The following is a 16,549-nucleotide window of genomic DNA, read 5'->3' as shown; positions in this document are numbered from 1 at the left end:
GCAGAGGTAGACAAGCAGCCTGTATCTCCTGCAGAACTGAAAACAGCATCGAAAGCAAAAGTCCCTCGTTTGGTCAACAAAAGGCGTTGGTCATACATTCAGAAGTGACCAGGGAGGAACGAGTCATTTATTTGTCTTTTTCCCAAATTTATAGTTTGTAAGGTGTCCAGTTCGTATTCTTTATTCAGTTCCAGTGTCCCTCTTCATTTGTCTTTGATCTTCTGTTGCCCAGGCTCGCTCCTTATCTGTCTGAGTCCTGTCTCTCTCTCTTTTTTTTTTTTTTTGCTTTCCGCCTTTTTCTCTCTCTCGCTTTTTTTCTCTGTCCCTTGTTTAACATTTTTTTTCTAAATCTTTACTAAGTATAATCTTTTAACTCATCTATTTGCTGTATCTTTTTTTATATCTGATGTTGCCTGTCCTATGTAGGCCATGACTACTGCTGTCTGCTGACCTTCAGAGGTTGGGTAAAAATGCTTGTAAACTTCTATTAATCATTTAAGGAACACAGATTTTAACTGGCCCCTGGAGAACCTCTCTTATCTTGGCCGAATTAGTGGGGTGCCTTGCAGCCCCCCCCCCTGAGATTTGCCATGAGCCCAACATTTTGACTGTCAGTTTCTCCCTTTAAGAATTAATTAGACATTATCATGTAGAAGAATGAAAATAGATCCATATTTATCTCTATGCACAAAACTGAAATCCAAACAAATTAAAGACCTTAACATAAGGGCAACAATATAAATAGAATTTTGAACATAGCCTCAGTAGCGTAGACATTAAAGGAAACAATCAGTAATTGAAATCTCCAGAACTGAGAAGCTTTTTGTATAACAAAGGATATAATTAACAGAACATAATATCAGCCTGTAGAATAGGAAAGGTGTCTTTATCAATTATGTTAAAACCATATAAGGAATTTAGAAGCTTAATCCTCATAAAAATAAATATTTCAGTACAATTACGTCACAGACCAAAACTGTAAATTCTCAAAAAATGAACTTGAAATGACTGAAAGATATTTAAAATTTGCTTAAATATAACATCCTTAATCATCAGGGAAATGCAAATTAAACAATTCTGAGATTTTATCTTATTCCTGTAAAACTGACCAGGATTAAAAATATCATTTGACAATTTATGCTTACAGCTACTTTGAACATTAGCATGGTGGATTTTTAGAATTAGATAACATATTACCTTAAAAACTTAGCGACATCCTTTATATTATCATAGACAGAATCTGAAAACAACCTAAAATGCACCTTTTTATATTAATAATGAATGAGAATCTTTGCCATGTTTTTTTTTTAAATATCCATAAACATTATAAAGAGTCAAAAGGGCCATTTTATCTCTACCTCATCATTTAGTAACACCCCCTTGCAATTGTGGTGGGGTGAGAGGCTTTAGCAGATCTTTGCCATGTGGCCATGTGGGCGGGGTCCCCTCCTTATCACAAGCATTGTGAGCAGACAAGTGTTAAATTTAGATCTAAACATGGGCTGGCTTAGAAGCTCAGCTGGGCTGTTCATATGGCCCCGGCCCTGTGCCAGGGCTTTTACAGCAATAGTTCTTGAAGACAGTGTAGTCCTGCACCCATCTAAACAGAGCTGGGAATTTACTTTTCTCTGGACACACTGCATAGTAAGAAATATAAAAACCAACAATCTGTAGTTTTTTATAAGCATATTATTTTAAAGTGACTTAATTTAATTTTCCCAATTTTTAAACCAGAGGCTTTTACCTGGATGCAGCACATGATGACTGGTATAGAGTATCCCCAGAAGACAGATGTTATCAGGGCTGGTAGGCCCTTTTAATGTCAGCTTACTCCATTACCTGCCACTCCTGAATCCACATTCATCATTTACCAATAGCCACAGGGATATTTACTTGCAATCTCTTGCCCCACTGCCAAAACGGAAAGGTCCAGGTTCTTTAGGGGACCTTTTGCTTTTTAATAGGGTATCCAATCCCAGAGAAATAGCCTACTGCAGGTTCCCAGGCTTACTGGGTCCTGTGGGGAGGAATTAGCACCAGCTTGGACCCAACTGGCTGGCATGTGTCTCCACAGGAGGCCTTAGTTCCGTGACCCTGGCGTTAGCACCAGCTATTTCCCCTGGGCAAGGGCCATAGATCTTTGGCACAAGGTTTTATATGGCATTTGCAGATGGGGGCTGTCATTTAGTCTCTAGCACCTTATTTTCCAGGGAAAACAAGCCTTCTCCATAGGGAGCCCCACTGGGGATCCTCCCAGGACCTGGCTTCAGCCTCAGCTCCGTCCACAGTGAGCTCCTAGTTGTATAGCACAAGCTTCCCATACCCCACCTCAGTACTCACAGCAATCTAACAGCTTTTCTCTGAATGGGATTCCAGAGGCCCCAGGAGGCATTCCCTCAGGTCAGGTTTGGTGGGCCACCTGGAAGCCTCAACTCAGTTCAAGTGTCTCTGCATTGGCGCCCTTGGTAACAGCTAAGGCGGCTGCTGCTGGGCCGGGGAGGGGACTCACCTGCAGATGTGGGGGCCACAGCTGCCCCCTTCCCTGACTCGGGCCAGGGTTGCTGCCATGCCCCTCCCTGCATCCTGCTGAGAAGTTTGCTCGGAGCTGGAGCTGGTTGCCCCGCCTAGGCCTGGCTCCAGGCTGTGCTGCAGGAGATAACAGCCCTGCTCCCTCCCCCCTCGCAACAGCAAGCAGGGCAGTTCAGCAGCACAGCCTAGGGAAGTGAAGGAGGGGCAGGCTGTCAGCGTTCCTTTTGGATTTTCATAGAGTTAGGGTCAAAGAGATGGTTACTTACTGCCCCATGGTACCAGATTTAGACTCGAGTACAAACAGATATACAAAACAAAGAACATATTAAGCACAAAAATACACAGACAATACAGATGCGCTGGCGCGGTTTTGGCGTGATGCCAAAAGCAAAATTTCAGATGGAGACAGCGAGAGTCCGGATCTCTCGTCTCCCAGAAGAATCACATACCCTTCAGACAGCGGGGGTGCCCCGAACAGTCCTATTTTGGTAGGATTCACAGAATACGGACTGGCCACAAATTTGGCCCCAGACACTCTGGGACGTCTCCCAGAGTTGCAGCCGGGAGTACAAGCTCGTCAGCTTCTCCGCGAATCTGCCAGATACTGATTCTAGCTAGCTAACTAGTACAGATACAGATACAGATACGGTCGCATGCGCATACACAGAAACACAGAAGCACAGATATTCACAGAGAACGATTGCTGGCCAGCTTACCTCCCGATGTGGTGGGTCGGTGATCCCTGGGCAGGGGTCTCCACTTCCCGGCCAATGCACCAAAATGAAAGACCCCCAAGGTGGGCTGCCTTTCAGTCTGGGGAGACCCTCCCAAGGAACAGCGAGGCCACTCATACGGCTGCAACAGCAAGAGGTTTATTGAGTTAACACAGGTACCTGCGGGCAACAAGTCTTTCGGAGGACTTGCGCACCTTCAGGTTGGAACAGTGGGTTTTTTATAGGGTAGGGAAGCAGAAGCGTGGGAACAGAAGCGAGATGCATAGTTACAGGGTTCTGATTGGGCAATTCAAACAAGGCTCGGGTTCAAACTGAGTACAATTTTGTGGTTTCCAAGAAATCAGATATACATGCTATTCTGGCCTATCTAGGGTGCCATTCTTCCTTTGGACCCCGAGTCCCCTGCTGACAGTCCGGATGGTTGACCAGAGATATCTTGCCTTGCTCAGCGCCCCTGCCCCTAAGCTGACCACAGCCCTTGTCTCTAAATTAAACTCCCCTGTCTTAGCTTTTAGTTATACTACTCAAACTTTAAGCCTTGTAAAATAGCGTTATTGCTGCTGCTAACTTAATGCTGCTAGGTAGGGGTCTTTCAAGAGGTTGCTCCATCTGGGTGTTTTTCTTTCCATCACGCTATTCCTTCAGCAACAATTGAAATGCTTTTCATGCACTTGCTCTTTCTAACGACACTATTTCATATGTACACGTGTGGAACTTGCCTGTGTCAGGGTCTCTCCCTGGCTCCCCCCTCCCTCTGCCACCTCCTGTGGTGGTGACATTAGCTTGTGTCCTTTGCTCATTTTCTTTGCTGCAGGTGCACTTGCAGGAACCAGACCTCTAAAGTGCAGAAGTCCAGCTCAGTTTATGCCATTGCTTGGTGCTCAGTGTGTGCATAGGTTTACTTATCCAATGCCATTATTAAATGCCAACTACATGCTTAGTACCATGCCAGGCATAATGATCTACAAGCGAATGTCCCTACAGGCCACCTTGTTGTCAAAAAAGGTGAAGATATCTTTCATCTTAATCTGTGCCTACAGGTCTTGGCAAAGGTGGACTGAGCCCTGAGGGAAAAGGACTGGGGAGAGAGGCTTGTGTGGTTGTGAGGGTACTTGAGTGTACAGGCAGCAGGGTGTGTGAGATGGGAGTGGCCTCTTTGCAGAATCCAGGGGTGGAAGGGCCCTTGACCCCATCACACCCTCCTGCCTGAGGAACCTGTTGGGCCTCTGAGGGTGCCAGGGTTGCTTCTGCAACCTTTTGGAAAACTATCTGTCAGTGAACAGAGAGAACTTCTCCTGAGGACTTGTAAAACGCTTTCAGGATGGTGACCTTCCTTGCTGCTGTTTTATTGCCCTCTTGTGACAATTTATGAAGGGCAAGAGAGACAGTGTTAGATGCAACCCCCAGCCAGGCCTGGGGTCGCACACCTATAATCCCAGCACTCCAAGGCAGAGCTCTGTGAGTTCAAGGCCAGCTTGGTCTCCATAGTGAGTTCCAGGACAATCAGGGCTATGTAGAGAGACCTTCCTCCCCCCAGACACTCAGAAGTTTCTCACTCAGCATCCAGAAGCAAAAGGGAGCTATATGGGGTGGGGCATAAGCATTAGAAAGACTGGTACTCACCCCAGGGAAGAGTTTTGACTCTCATGATACGTTTCTTAATTTCTGGAGGCATTTAAAATTTTTTAAATTACATTTATGGATTTGTGTGTTTACGTATGTAGGCAAGTGCATGCCACAGCATTTGTGTGGAGGTCAGAGGGCGATTTGTGGAAATCAGTTCTCTCCTTCTATTATGTGGGCCCTGGGGATTGAACCCTGGTCGTCTCAGATTTGGCAGCAGTTGCCTTTAGCTGTGGACCCATCTTACTGGCCCTGGAGACATTGGTTGTCCCAACGGCGGGAGCTGATGCTACTGCTGGCTGTCGGGCAGAGCAGGGGCAGAGCAGGGGTGTATTCTGTAAAGCACAGGACAGCCTCATGGAAACTGTCTCACATGTCAATGGCACGAGGGAGGCTCGAGAGTCCCAGGGAGTAGGGAGGGGAGTGGACTTCGGCATCAGGAAGGAGCCTGGAGTGCCCGTAGGGACACAGGTGCCTGTTTCCGGTTTTCCTGAGATCTACATAACAGTGGCCTTGCTAGATCTCAGGATAATTTGGTGTTGTGACTTGCTCTTTGTTTTATGTATTTGAGATAGTGTGTCCCAGGTGGGCTAGCCTTCAGCTCACCTTTCAACTCTTCATCCTCTTGCCTCGACCTCTCCCTTACTGGCAAGATGGGCGTCCACCTCATGCCTGGCACTGTGTTCTTCTTCCATTTTTGTTTTGTTAGGCAGGGTCTCTCTATGTAGTCCCAGGTGTCCTGGACCAGGTTGGCCTCGAACTCACAGATTCACCAGCTTCTGCCCGCGTCACCAATCCCGGCTTTGCACACCATTCTTTTTATGGACCCACTCCACACTGTCTTCCTCAGCATTTGCTCTCTTAGTTAACTTCCCAGCAGCAGCGGGCACTGCCCCTCCCAACACTTGTTGTTTTGTCCCATTGCTATAAGGAACTGACCGAACCAAGTGTCAAGAAGCAGTTGGTTTGGGCTCAACACATTGGAGATTCCAGCCCAACATCGAGTGTCCCACTTGCTTTGTCGGCATATTGAAGGTTCCGGTCCAACGTCGAGTGTCCCTGTTGTTGCAGACCTTACTTTGGTTTATTCTCCTACTGTACAGCTTAAGTTGACCTTGAACTCACAGTCCTTGAGGCAGAGTGGGGTAAAGTATTTGTCAAGTCAGCACCCATAGAAACAAGCCTGGTTGCCATGGCACCTGCCTTACCTCCAGCAGGTGGGAGTATGGGTGGGATTTGTAGGGCAAGCTGGTTGGCTAGAAGCTCTAGGTTCTCTATACAAGGTGAAGTGTATAGGCTCGGTTTATAAGGTGGAGTGTATAGGTTCTATATACAATGTGGAGTGTATAGGCTCGGTATATAAGGTGGAATGTATAGGCTCAGTATATAAGGTGGAGTGTATAGGTTCTATATACAATGTGGAGTGTATAGGCTCCGTATATAAGGTGGAATGTATAGGCTCAGTATATAAGGTGGAGTGTATAGGTTCTATATACAATGTGGAGTGTATAGGCTCGGTATATAAGGTGGAATGTATAGGCTCAGTATATAAGGTGGAGTGTATAGGTTCTATATAAAATGTGGAGTGTATAGGCTCGGTATATAAGGTGGAATGTATAGGCTCAGTATATAAGGTGGAGAGCAATGTGTGTCAGCCTCAGGGCTCCATGTGTACCCGGGCACACGTCACCACATGCACACACACGTGCCGAAATCAGTCCTTTGCTTTCAGCATTGCAGGCATCTGGGTGTTTTGGAATTACATTTGTTTGCCTGCGAGTGTGTGTGTACACACATGGAGGTCAGAGGAAGTCGGTAGGAAGAGTGTCTGTTCTCTCCTTCCACCGGGTGGGTTTGGGGACTTGAACTCACCTTATCAGACTTGATGGTGAGCAACTTTTCTTGATGAGTTGTCTTGCCAGCCCAAATTTTTAAAAAATCGATGAAGTCAAGTTTATCCATTTCTAATGTTGCTCACACCTTTGAGCCATATCTAAGATACGTCATCAAACCTGCCTCATGAAGGTTTGTGCATTTTCTAGATTGGCCCATGGAGTTGATTCTGATGCTACACGGAACGGGGGTCCAGCCTCATCCATCAACATGCGATGGACAGATTGTTCCAGCAGCAGGCTGCCACCACTCCTCTTGCTTGCCTCGTCACAGGCGTGGCTCTGTCTGAATCTCACCTCTCCGCCCTGTATCCCCACATCAGCACCACAGTTCACCACAGCTCCAGTCATGTTTTGTTGGTCCCGGGATCAAACCCGGGGTTTCATGCATGCCACCACACAGCCCCTGCTGCTGAACTGTCTCCCCAACCCTGGAGGAAGTTTAGAAATTGGGAATTGTCTTTGATTTGGAGAAAAAGAAGATTTGAGGCAGGGTTTCATACAGTCCAAGCTGGCATCAAAGTCTCCGTGTGGCCAGTGACTGTCCTGAACTTCTGATCCTCTCTCCTCCACCTTCTACTTGCTACCATTCCAGACCTGTGCTGCTTTATGCAATTGTACGCAGTCCTAGGGAGTGAACTCAGGGTCTCGTGCATGCTAGCCAGACACACCACCCATGAGCCCCATCCTCAGCCCATTGTTCTTTGAAGCACTATTTTGCCTATGGGCTCCCTTGTGATTTTACATCCACGTGTATCACTTTGTGTGGGGAGGCTACCTCAGCAACAGTGAATGTTCTAGTCCTTCAACATGTCGTGTCAGTCTGTGTACGCAAGCCTTATTGAGCTCGTGTCAGTGTACGTGCCTTCCAGCTCTTTGGATACATTTGTTCCCATGTATTTTGTTCTTTTGATGTCACTGTAAACTGGATCTCGGCTTGCTGATTGCTGGTGTGAGGAGTGCGGTTAATTCTGGGATGGTGACCTTTGGTCCTACAAATTAAACTTACTCCCCCTAGTAGTGCTCGATTTCTCTCTGTCGTCCTCCCCCTTCCAACCCCTGGACCTTTGGGACTTCTGTTTGTGTTGGGCCAAACCCTCTGCAGATAGCCTGTGTTTCTGCTCTCCTTGTGTATGTGCCTGCCCGGCTAGAACCGGACAGGTGTCTTTCCCAGTCTCATCTCTGGTCTTTGGGGGCATCATTGTTATTTTAAGGCCCCCTCCTATTTCTGGTCCCCTAAATGTTTTTTTTTTTTCAATCAGGGAAAGGTGTGGGATTTATCAGTTTCTGTGTGTGTCAGTTGAGACGACCATGAGACCATGACATTGACACTGATTCACTCTTGACTCGCTTTTCTTTAAAAAAGAAACTTGACGACCTTCAAAGAAAATAAAACCCGAGTTTGTTCCCTACCCAGAACTCCTTGCCAATGGCACACAGAGATCCAACTGCCAAGCGATCATGAGGTCCACGCATGGCTCCCGCATTTCCAGGAAAACTTAAGAACATTTTCCATTTCCCTAAAGAATGTTGTGTGGAGATCACAAAAGAAGACGCCGTTTAGACGCCACAGGCCTGAGCTGTGCATCCTGATTTTGTAGTGGTTCTGACATAACCGTGACAGCATTGGTCAGTCTAGTTCTTCTTTGGGGGAGTTTGGGTACCCCAAGGCTGCATGCCTGTTGGGCAAGCACCTGCTCACCCCTCAGCTACAGCCTTAACCAGGCCAGCAGATTGGCTTCGGAGATGTCCAAACCATGATTTTAGGAGATTTCTCTGTGTGAGCATGGCTTGCTTGCCTGTAGAGGTCAGAAGATAACTTTCCTGGGAGTTGGATTTTGTTGTTGTTGTTGTAGACAGGGTTTCTCTCACAGAGGTCCACCTGCCTCTGCCTCCTGAGTGTTGGGATGAAAGGCGTGCGCCACCACTGCCCAGCCCACCTGTGTTTTGAGGCAGTGTCTCTCTGATTTTTTTCCATTGTGCTGCCGGACCACATGTTTATGAATGACTGTCCTGTCTCCCCTCCCATCTCGCTACATGAGCACTGGGATTACAGATGTGCCACCATGGTCAGCTTTTCTCGTGGCCTCCGGGGATTGAACGCAGATCTTCCGGCTTACATAGCTACCACTTTTAGTCGCTGATCTCCCTGGCCCCAAATCCCACATTTTTAAAGGATATTTCTTTCAGATAGTAATTATTTGCTCATTAGAGGGCAGAGCTGTGAGAGGAAGAACTGGGGTTAGAATCAGAATCCTAATTCAGTCACCCCACCCATGCTTGCTCAGTCCGCAGCACAGACGACTGTACTCCAGACCCCTGAGCCGGCTCTCTGTGGTTTTGTTGAGAGTCCATTCTAGTTGTGAGCGCCGGGTCAGGTGCGCTTGCTCTGGGTCAGGATGCAGTCCTTCCTCCAGGGCATGAGGAGAGCCGTGACACTGTGAGGAGGTAGAGGAAGCTAGCCACAGCAGCAACACTGATCTTGGGTGGTTTGCAGGCATCCTTGATCCCTACCTCCACAGATACCAAAATCCCTCATACAATGGTGTGTTTACCTGATGCCTACATGCAGCCCCTCCATACTCCAATCTCTGGGTTGCTTATAACCCCACATGGTGTAAATGCTAGAGAGCCATTAGATGGCATTATTTAGAGAACAGCGACAGATAAGTCAGTGTGCAATACAGATCCAGTTTCTTCCCAATGTTTTCAGTATCGTTAGTTAAGTCTGAAGAGGAGTTTGCGGGTGCAGAAGGCTAGCAATGTGGCTAAAGTCATTTACAGAGCACAGAAGTCATCCACATAGCATACAGGGTATTTACATAGCACACAAGTCATCCACATAGCATACAGGGTATTTACAGAGCACAGAAGTCATCCACATAGCATACAGGGTATTTACAGAGCACAGAAGTCATCCACATAGCATACAGGGTATTTACATAGCACACAAGTCATCCACATAGCATACAGGGTATTTACAGAGCACAGAAGTCATCTACATAGCATACAGGGTATTTACATAGCACACAAGTCATCTACATAGCATACAGGGTATTTACATAGCACACAAGTCATCCACATAGCATACAGGGTATTTACATAGCACACAAGTCATCTACACAGCATACAGGGTATTTACATAGCACACAAGTCATCCACATAGCATACAGGGTACTTACATAGCACACAAGTCATCCACATAGCATACAGGGTATTTACATAGCACACAAGTCATCCACATAGCATACAGGGTACTTACATAGCACACAAGTCATCCACATAGCATACAGGGTATTTACAGAGCACAGAAGTCATCTACATAGCATACAGGGTATTTACATAGCACAGAAGTCATCCACATAGCATACAGGGTATTTACATAGCACACAAGTCATCTACATAGCATACAGGGTATTTACATAGCACACAAGTCATCCACATAGCATACAGGGTATTTACATAGCACACAAGTCATCTACATAGCATACAGGGTACTTACATAGCACACAAGTCATCCACATAGCATACAGGGTACTTACATAGCACACAAGTCATCCACATAGCATACAGGGTATTTACAGAGCACAGAAGTCATCCACATAGCATACAGGGTATTTACAGAGCACACAAGTCATCCACATAGCATACAGGGTATTTACAGAGCACACAAGTCATCCACATAGCATACAGGGTATTTACATAGCACACAAGTCATCCACATAGCATACAGGGTATTTACAGAGCACACAAGTCATCCACATAGCATACAGGGTATTTACAGAGCACACAAGTCATCCACATAGCATACAGGGTATTTACATAGCACACAAGTCATCCACATAGCATACAGGGTATTTACATAGCACACAAGTCATCTACATAGCATAAAGGGTATTTACAGAGCACACAAGTCATCTCCATAGCATACAGGGTATTTACATAGCACACAAGTCATCTCCATAGCATACAGGGTATTTACAGAGCACACAAGTCATCTCCATAGCATACAGGGTATTTACATAGGACACAAGTCATCTCCATAGCATACAGGGTATTTACATAGCACACAAGTCATCCACATAGCATACAGGGTATTTACAGAGCACAGAAGTCATCTACATAGCACACAAGGTATTTACAGAGCACACAAGTCATCTACATAACATATAAATAATTTACATAACACACAAGTCATCTACATACATACAAGATATTTACAGAGCACAGAAGTAATTTACATAATGCACAAGTAATTTAAAGAGCATACAAGTCACTTGCATAACATACAAATCATTTATGTAGCATACAAGTCATTTATATGACATATAATCTGTTGTAGGAGGCTGCTTGTTTGTTCCCAGCTGCTCAGCCTCAAAATAATCACACAGAAACTGTTAATTAAACCACTGCTTGGCCCATTAGCTCTAGCTTCTTATTGGCTAGCTCTTAAATCTTAATTTAACCCATTTCTATTAATCTGTGTATCACCATGTGGCTGTAGCTTACCTGCAAGGTTCTGTCCGGCATCTCTCTCTGGTGGGGCTACATGGCTCTTCACTGACTCTGCCTACTCTCTCTATATCTTTTCCAGCCTGGCTATCTTCTGTTAAGCCACTGGCCAAAAGCAGTTTCTTTATTCATTAACCAATAAAGGCGGCACATAAACAGAAGGACTTCCTACACCAATAAACCACTTATGTAAAGAACAAATTCGCAAGGCTGGAGAGACGACTCAGTGGCTAAGAGCATTGGCTGCTCTTGCAAAGAACCCAGATTCAGTTCCCCGCATCCATATGGTGGCTCACAGCCATCCCTAACTCCAGGAGACCTGACCTGATGCCTGATGCTTTTTTTTTTCGTTGTTTTGTTTTGTTTTTTGAGACAGGGTTTCTCTGTAGCTTTGGAGCCTGTCCTGGTACTAGCTCTTGTAGATCAGGCTGGCCTCGAATTCACAGAGATCCGCCTGCCTCTGCCTCCCGAGTGCTGAGATTAAAGGCATGCGCCACTATTGCCCAGCTCCTGATGCTCTTTTTTAACCTCTACATACGTACATGATATACATACATACTCTACGTACATGATATACATACATACATGCTTGCAAAACACTCCTATACATAAAATAAATACATCCTAGAAAACTAGAACATGCCAGCACTGTCAGTGTGTTCAGAGTGCTTGTGGTCACAGTAAGTCTTAGAATCCATCCCCTGAACATCATTCCCATCACACTTCCCTCAGTAACCACGACTCTTCCTGTCTGGGGTTGGCCTGGTCTGGACGTTTTGAAGATATAGAATTATAATCTGTGTTTTCTCATGATTGGCGCAAGGTTTTCAGATTCAGCCATGTTGCAGTGCGAATCACAGACAGCTTTATCCCTTTTTATGGCCGAGTAATACTCCATTGTGTATACGGGCCTCATTCTGTTTATTCCTCAGTTAAAAGATACTTGACTTTTATTTTTGAAACAGTTTCAGTATGTATTCCAGACTGGTCTGGGATGCAACAGGGACCCACCTGCCTCTGCCTCCTGTGTACTGGGATTGAAGGTGTGTGCCACCATGCTGGGCCTTAAAGAACATTTGAATTTTTCCATGTTTTTGATGTAATAAATAATGCTTCTAGAACAGAGTCCTTTGTGGTGTATTACGTCTTTAGTTCTTTCTCATGGGTGGCTTATGTTGAGCAAATGTTGATTGTGATCTTAAAGTATCTGAGACTGAATTTATAAAGAACAGATGAATCCTTTTAAAAGATTTATTTATCTTTTTAAAGAAAGATTTGTTTCTTATTTTGTCAGTATATTTTGAGACTATAAAATAATTATAGTATTTTCCCTTCCCTTTCCTCCTTCCAAACCCTTCCGTAGACTCCTTTTTGCTGTCTTTCCAATTCATGGTCTTTTTATTATTATTATTGTTACATGCATATATGTATATGCATATCTATCCCTAAATGTACAACCTACACAGACCATATAATATTACTTGCATGTTTTCCGGGCTGACCATTTGGTATTGGATAACCAGTTGGTGTGCTCTTCCCTGAGGAAGACTATTTCTCCTGCTCCCAGCATTCCTTAGTTGCCTATAGTTCTTGTGCCTGCCACACACACACACACACACACACACACACACACACACACACGTACACACATATGCCACATGTGTGTCTGGTGCCTTCTGTGGTCAGAGGAAGGCCTAGGATCCCCTGAAACTGGAATTATAGATAGTTGTGAACTGCTAGGTGGGTGCTGGGAATTGAACCCAGATCCTCTGCAGGAGCAGCCAGTGCTTTTAGCTGCTGAGCCATCTGTCCAGTCTCAAGAATACCTCTTTAGTTCCTGGTTTGAGGCTGGAAGCTCAATGTTGAAAAGCCTGTGTTTCATGAGAATCTTCTTGTACCTCACCCCTGGTTGAAGCAGATGCACAAGAGAGCAAGAGACCCACCCTTGACATCCTCTCCGCCTGCCGTGTTCTTCCTCACTGCCTCCTGCACTGTTTAATTGGGGATCACACATGAACTTTGGGGGGATATATTCAAGTCACAAAATATACCCACATCCAGGAGGTTAGCAGCATGCCTTGGGTCACAGGAGCATGGTAGGACCTGAGGTCAGAGGAGAACCCTATTTCTCTGCCCACTGTCCCTCCAGTATAGGACCTCCAATACCCTTGCCCCACTTGCTGCATTAGGAGGGAAATCTCTTGGTTGTAACTGTAAGCTCTCTCTTCTCTTGACAGGTGTCTGAATGGTCTTGCTTCTCTTTTTAACCTGCCTGGTTTTCTCCTGCCTGACATTTTCCTGGTTAAAATTCTGGGGGACAATGACAGACTTCAAGCCACTCACCAGCAGTAAGGTGGAAGCGAGCCTTCTTTCAAGCGAGGAATCAGACAGGTCAGCGGAGCCCCTGCAAAAACATGGCGACTGCAGCAATCTGGACACTCCAGAGCAGGAGAAGCCAGCCTCCCACAGAGGCTCCAGAGATGCCAGTTGTCAGAACTCCCTGCCCCCCTCACACCAGAAGCCTCCGAGGAATCCACTGTCTTCCAATGACACCTGGCCCTCCCCAGAACTCCAAACCAATGGGACAGCAGCCCAAGGCTCAGAAGTCCCAGGTACCAATGGTTTATCCTCTCCTGCCAGGCCTCCAGGCCAGCAAGCCAAACCCCCCTCCAGAGAGGACAAGAAACAGGCACACATCAAGAGACAGCTGATGACCAACTTCATCCTGGGCTCCTTCGATGACAACTCCTCTGATGAGGACCCCAGTGCTGGCTCCTTCAGGGATTCTCCCCGGAAGGGCAGCAGGCCCAGCCTGGGCACCCTGTCTCTGGAGGCTGTGCCAAACTCAAGCGACCCTGAGTCCCACACACCCACTATGAGGTAACGTACCTTCTCTTCATACTGGGAGTTGGGGGAGAACTTAGAGTGACTTTCGTATCCTTGATTTGCAGTGAGATTTGCATCCTTCCCCAGCACCTAAGCCAATACCCGAGGGTAGCTATGTGACAAGCAGAAGGCAAGGCCTGACTTCTTTGCTTCCTGTTCCTTCCTTTCAGAATCACTAATTGTGCACCTCTCTGTGCTTCTGCTGTGTGCACCCGCTGCATGCTTCTGCTGTGTGTATCCGCTATGTGCACCTGCTGTGTGCACCCTCTGCATGCACCCGCTGTGTGCATCTGCTGTGTGCACCTTCTCTGTGCTCCTGCTGTGTGCACCTGCTGCGGGCACCCTCTGTGTGCACCCGCTGTGTGCATCTGCTGTGTGCACCTTCTCTGTGCTCCTGCTGTGTGCACCTGCTGCGTGCACCCTCTGTGTGCACCCTCTGTGTGCATCTGCTGTGTGCACCTTCTCTGTGCTCCTGCTGTGTGCACCTGCTGCGTGCACCCTCTGTGTGCACCCTCTGTGTGCATCTGCTGTGTGCACCTTCTCTGTGCTCCTGCTGTGTGCACCTGCTGCGTGCACCCGCTGTGTGCATCTGCTGTGTGCACCTTCTCTGTGCTCCTGCTGTGTGCACCTGCTGCGTGCACCTGCTGCGGGCACCCTCTGTGTGCACCCGCTGTGTGCATCTGCTGTGTGCACCTTCTCTGTGCTCCTGCTGTGTGCACCTGCTGCGTGCACCCTCTGCGTGCACCCGCTGTGTGCATCTGCTGTGTGCACCTTCTCTGTGCTCCTGCTGTGTGCACCTGCTGCGTGCACCCTCTGTGTGCACTCGCTGTGTGCATCTGCTGTGTGCACCTTCTCTGTGCTCCTGCTGTGTGCACCTGCTGCGTGCACCCTCTGTGTGCACCTGCTGTGTATATCTGCTGCATGCTTCTGCTGTGTGCACCGGTTGTGTGCACCTGCTGTGTGTATCTGCTGTAAGCTTCTGCTGTGTGCACCCATTGTGTGCACCTGCTGCGTGCACCTGCTGTGGGCCCAGGACCCCATGCCAGCAAAGTGGCTTTCTAGAGCTCTCAGCCCAGCTGGGAAAGAGGAGCCTGTGGGTAACTAGTTACCAGTTAAAGAACCCCACGTGGAAGCTGGGTAGTGGTGGTGCATGCCTTTAATCCCAGCACTTAGAGGCAGAGGCAGGTGGATTTTTCTATGGGTTTGAGGCCAGCTTGGTCTACAGTGAGTTCCAGGACAGCCGGAGCTACACAGAGAAAGCCTGTCTTAGCAACGGAGGGTGAGGGGTGGAGAAGGGAGAGAGAGACAGAGAGAGACAAAGATAGATAGATAGATAGATAGATAGATAGATAGATAGATAGATAGATAGATAGATAGATAGAGGTCATTGGTTCCGAGAAGTCCAGGAGCAGCAGGGCCTGTCACCTGGTGGGGGCCTTGCCTAGCATCCTAATATGGCAGAGGTATCACACAAGGAGACAGGCTAAAATGCCAGCTCAGGTCCCACTTCCTCTTCTTATAAAGCCATTAACGCTATCATGGGGTGGGGGTCATATGCTCATGACCTCATCTTAATTCCCCAAGGCCCTGTTTCCAGATATGAATTCAGCATATGAATTTGGAGCTTACGTCTTCACCATAACTTTTCAGGGGAATATCCTCACATCTCAGCAGCTGCTAGCTGGGTCTCCTAAAATCTTGGGATACCCAGTTTCTGTAGAAGGATACCCAGACTAGAGGTTTAGCCGATTGTCTTGGTTTCTTCCCATTGCAAACACAGCTAGTGAAGACCTGGGAGAAGCCTGGGTGTCTGCCCTTCTGTAAGAACCATGGCGGAAATGACATGTCTGTGGCCTCTTATGGCTTCTGATCAAGCCCTCTGGCTCCAGCTCTGCTGCAGGTGCCAGTTTCTAGACCGGCTTCTTCTGGCCAGGCCGCAGTGCCAGGCGGAAGCTCCTTCCCTTCCTAGAGCCCTCCTCCTTGGCTCTTTCTCCTTCTACACTGAAGGCTCCTTTGTTCCCACCAGGGCCACAGCCCACAGCAGGGATTCGCACTCTTCTGTCTTTTGTTTTTTAAAACAGGGTTTCTTTGTGTAGCTCTGACTGTCCTGGAAATTGTTCTATAGACCAGGCTGGCCTTGAACTCACAGAGATCCACCTGCCCCTGCTTCTGAGTCCTGGGATTAAAGGCCTGTGGTGACCACACGATTTGGGACTTGCACTTTCAGCGGCTGTCACTATCCTAGAATTCTTGGTAACACTGAGGATGGACTGGCCTTTTCCTTTTCATCTTTGTAAGGACCCCTGTCCCTGACCTGCCTTTAGTTTTTGTAGTCTAGCTCCTAGCTTCTTCAGAGCCCACTCTGTTTGCTGT

General features: G+C 47.1%; 1 protein-coding gene across 3 annotated transcripts in view; it reads left to right on the top strand.

Annotated features, from left to right (window-relative positions):
• The window catches only part of Acacb (acetyl-CoA carboxylase beta), a 125,982-nt gene that overhangs the window by 12,507 nt on the left and 96,926 nt on the right, over positions 1 to 16,549 (top strand). For all 3 annotated transcript variants that reach the window (XM_075983013.1, XM_075983023.1, XM_075983003.1), the window contains exon 2: positions 13,528 to 14,170. In XM_075983013.1, coding sequence (XP_075839128.1) covers positions 13,536 to 14,170 — 635 coding nt within the window. In that variant the 5' untranslated portion in view covers positions 13,528 to 13,535. The remainder of the gene's footprint in view (positions 1 to 13,527; positions 14,171 to 16,549) is intronic.

Source organism: Microtus pennsylvanicus, chromosome 1, assembly GCF_037038515.1.
Source record: "Microtus pennsylvanicus isolate mMicPen1 chromosome 1, mMicPen1.hap1, whole genome shotgun sequence".
In the NCBI taxonomy this organism is placed as follows: Eukaryota; Metazoa; Chordata; class Mammalia; order Rodentia; family Cricetidae; genus Microtus; species Microtus pennsylvanicus.
The sequence above is the reverse complement of the archived record's forward strand: the minus strand, read 5'-3'. Positions and strand labels throughout refer to the sequence as shown.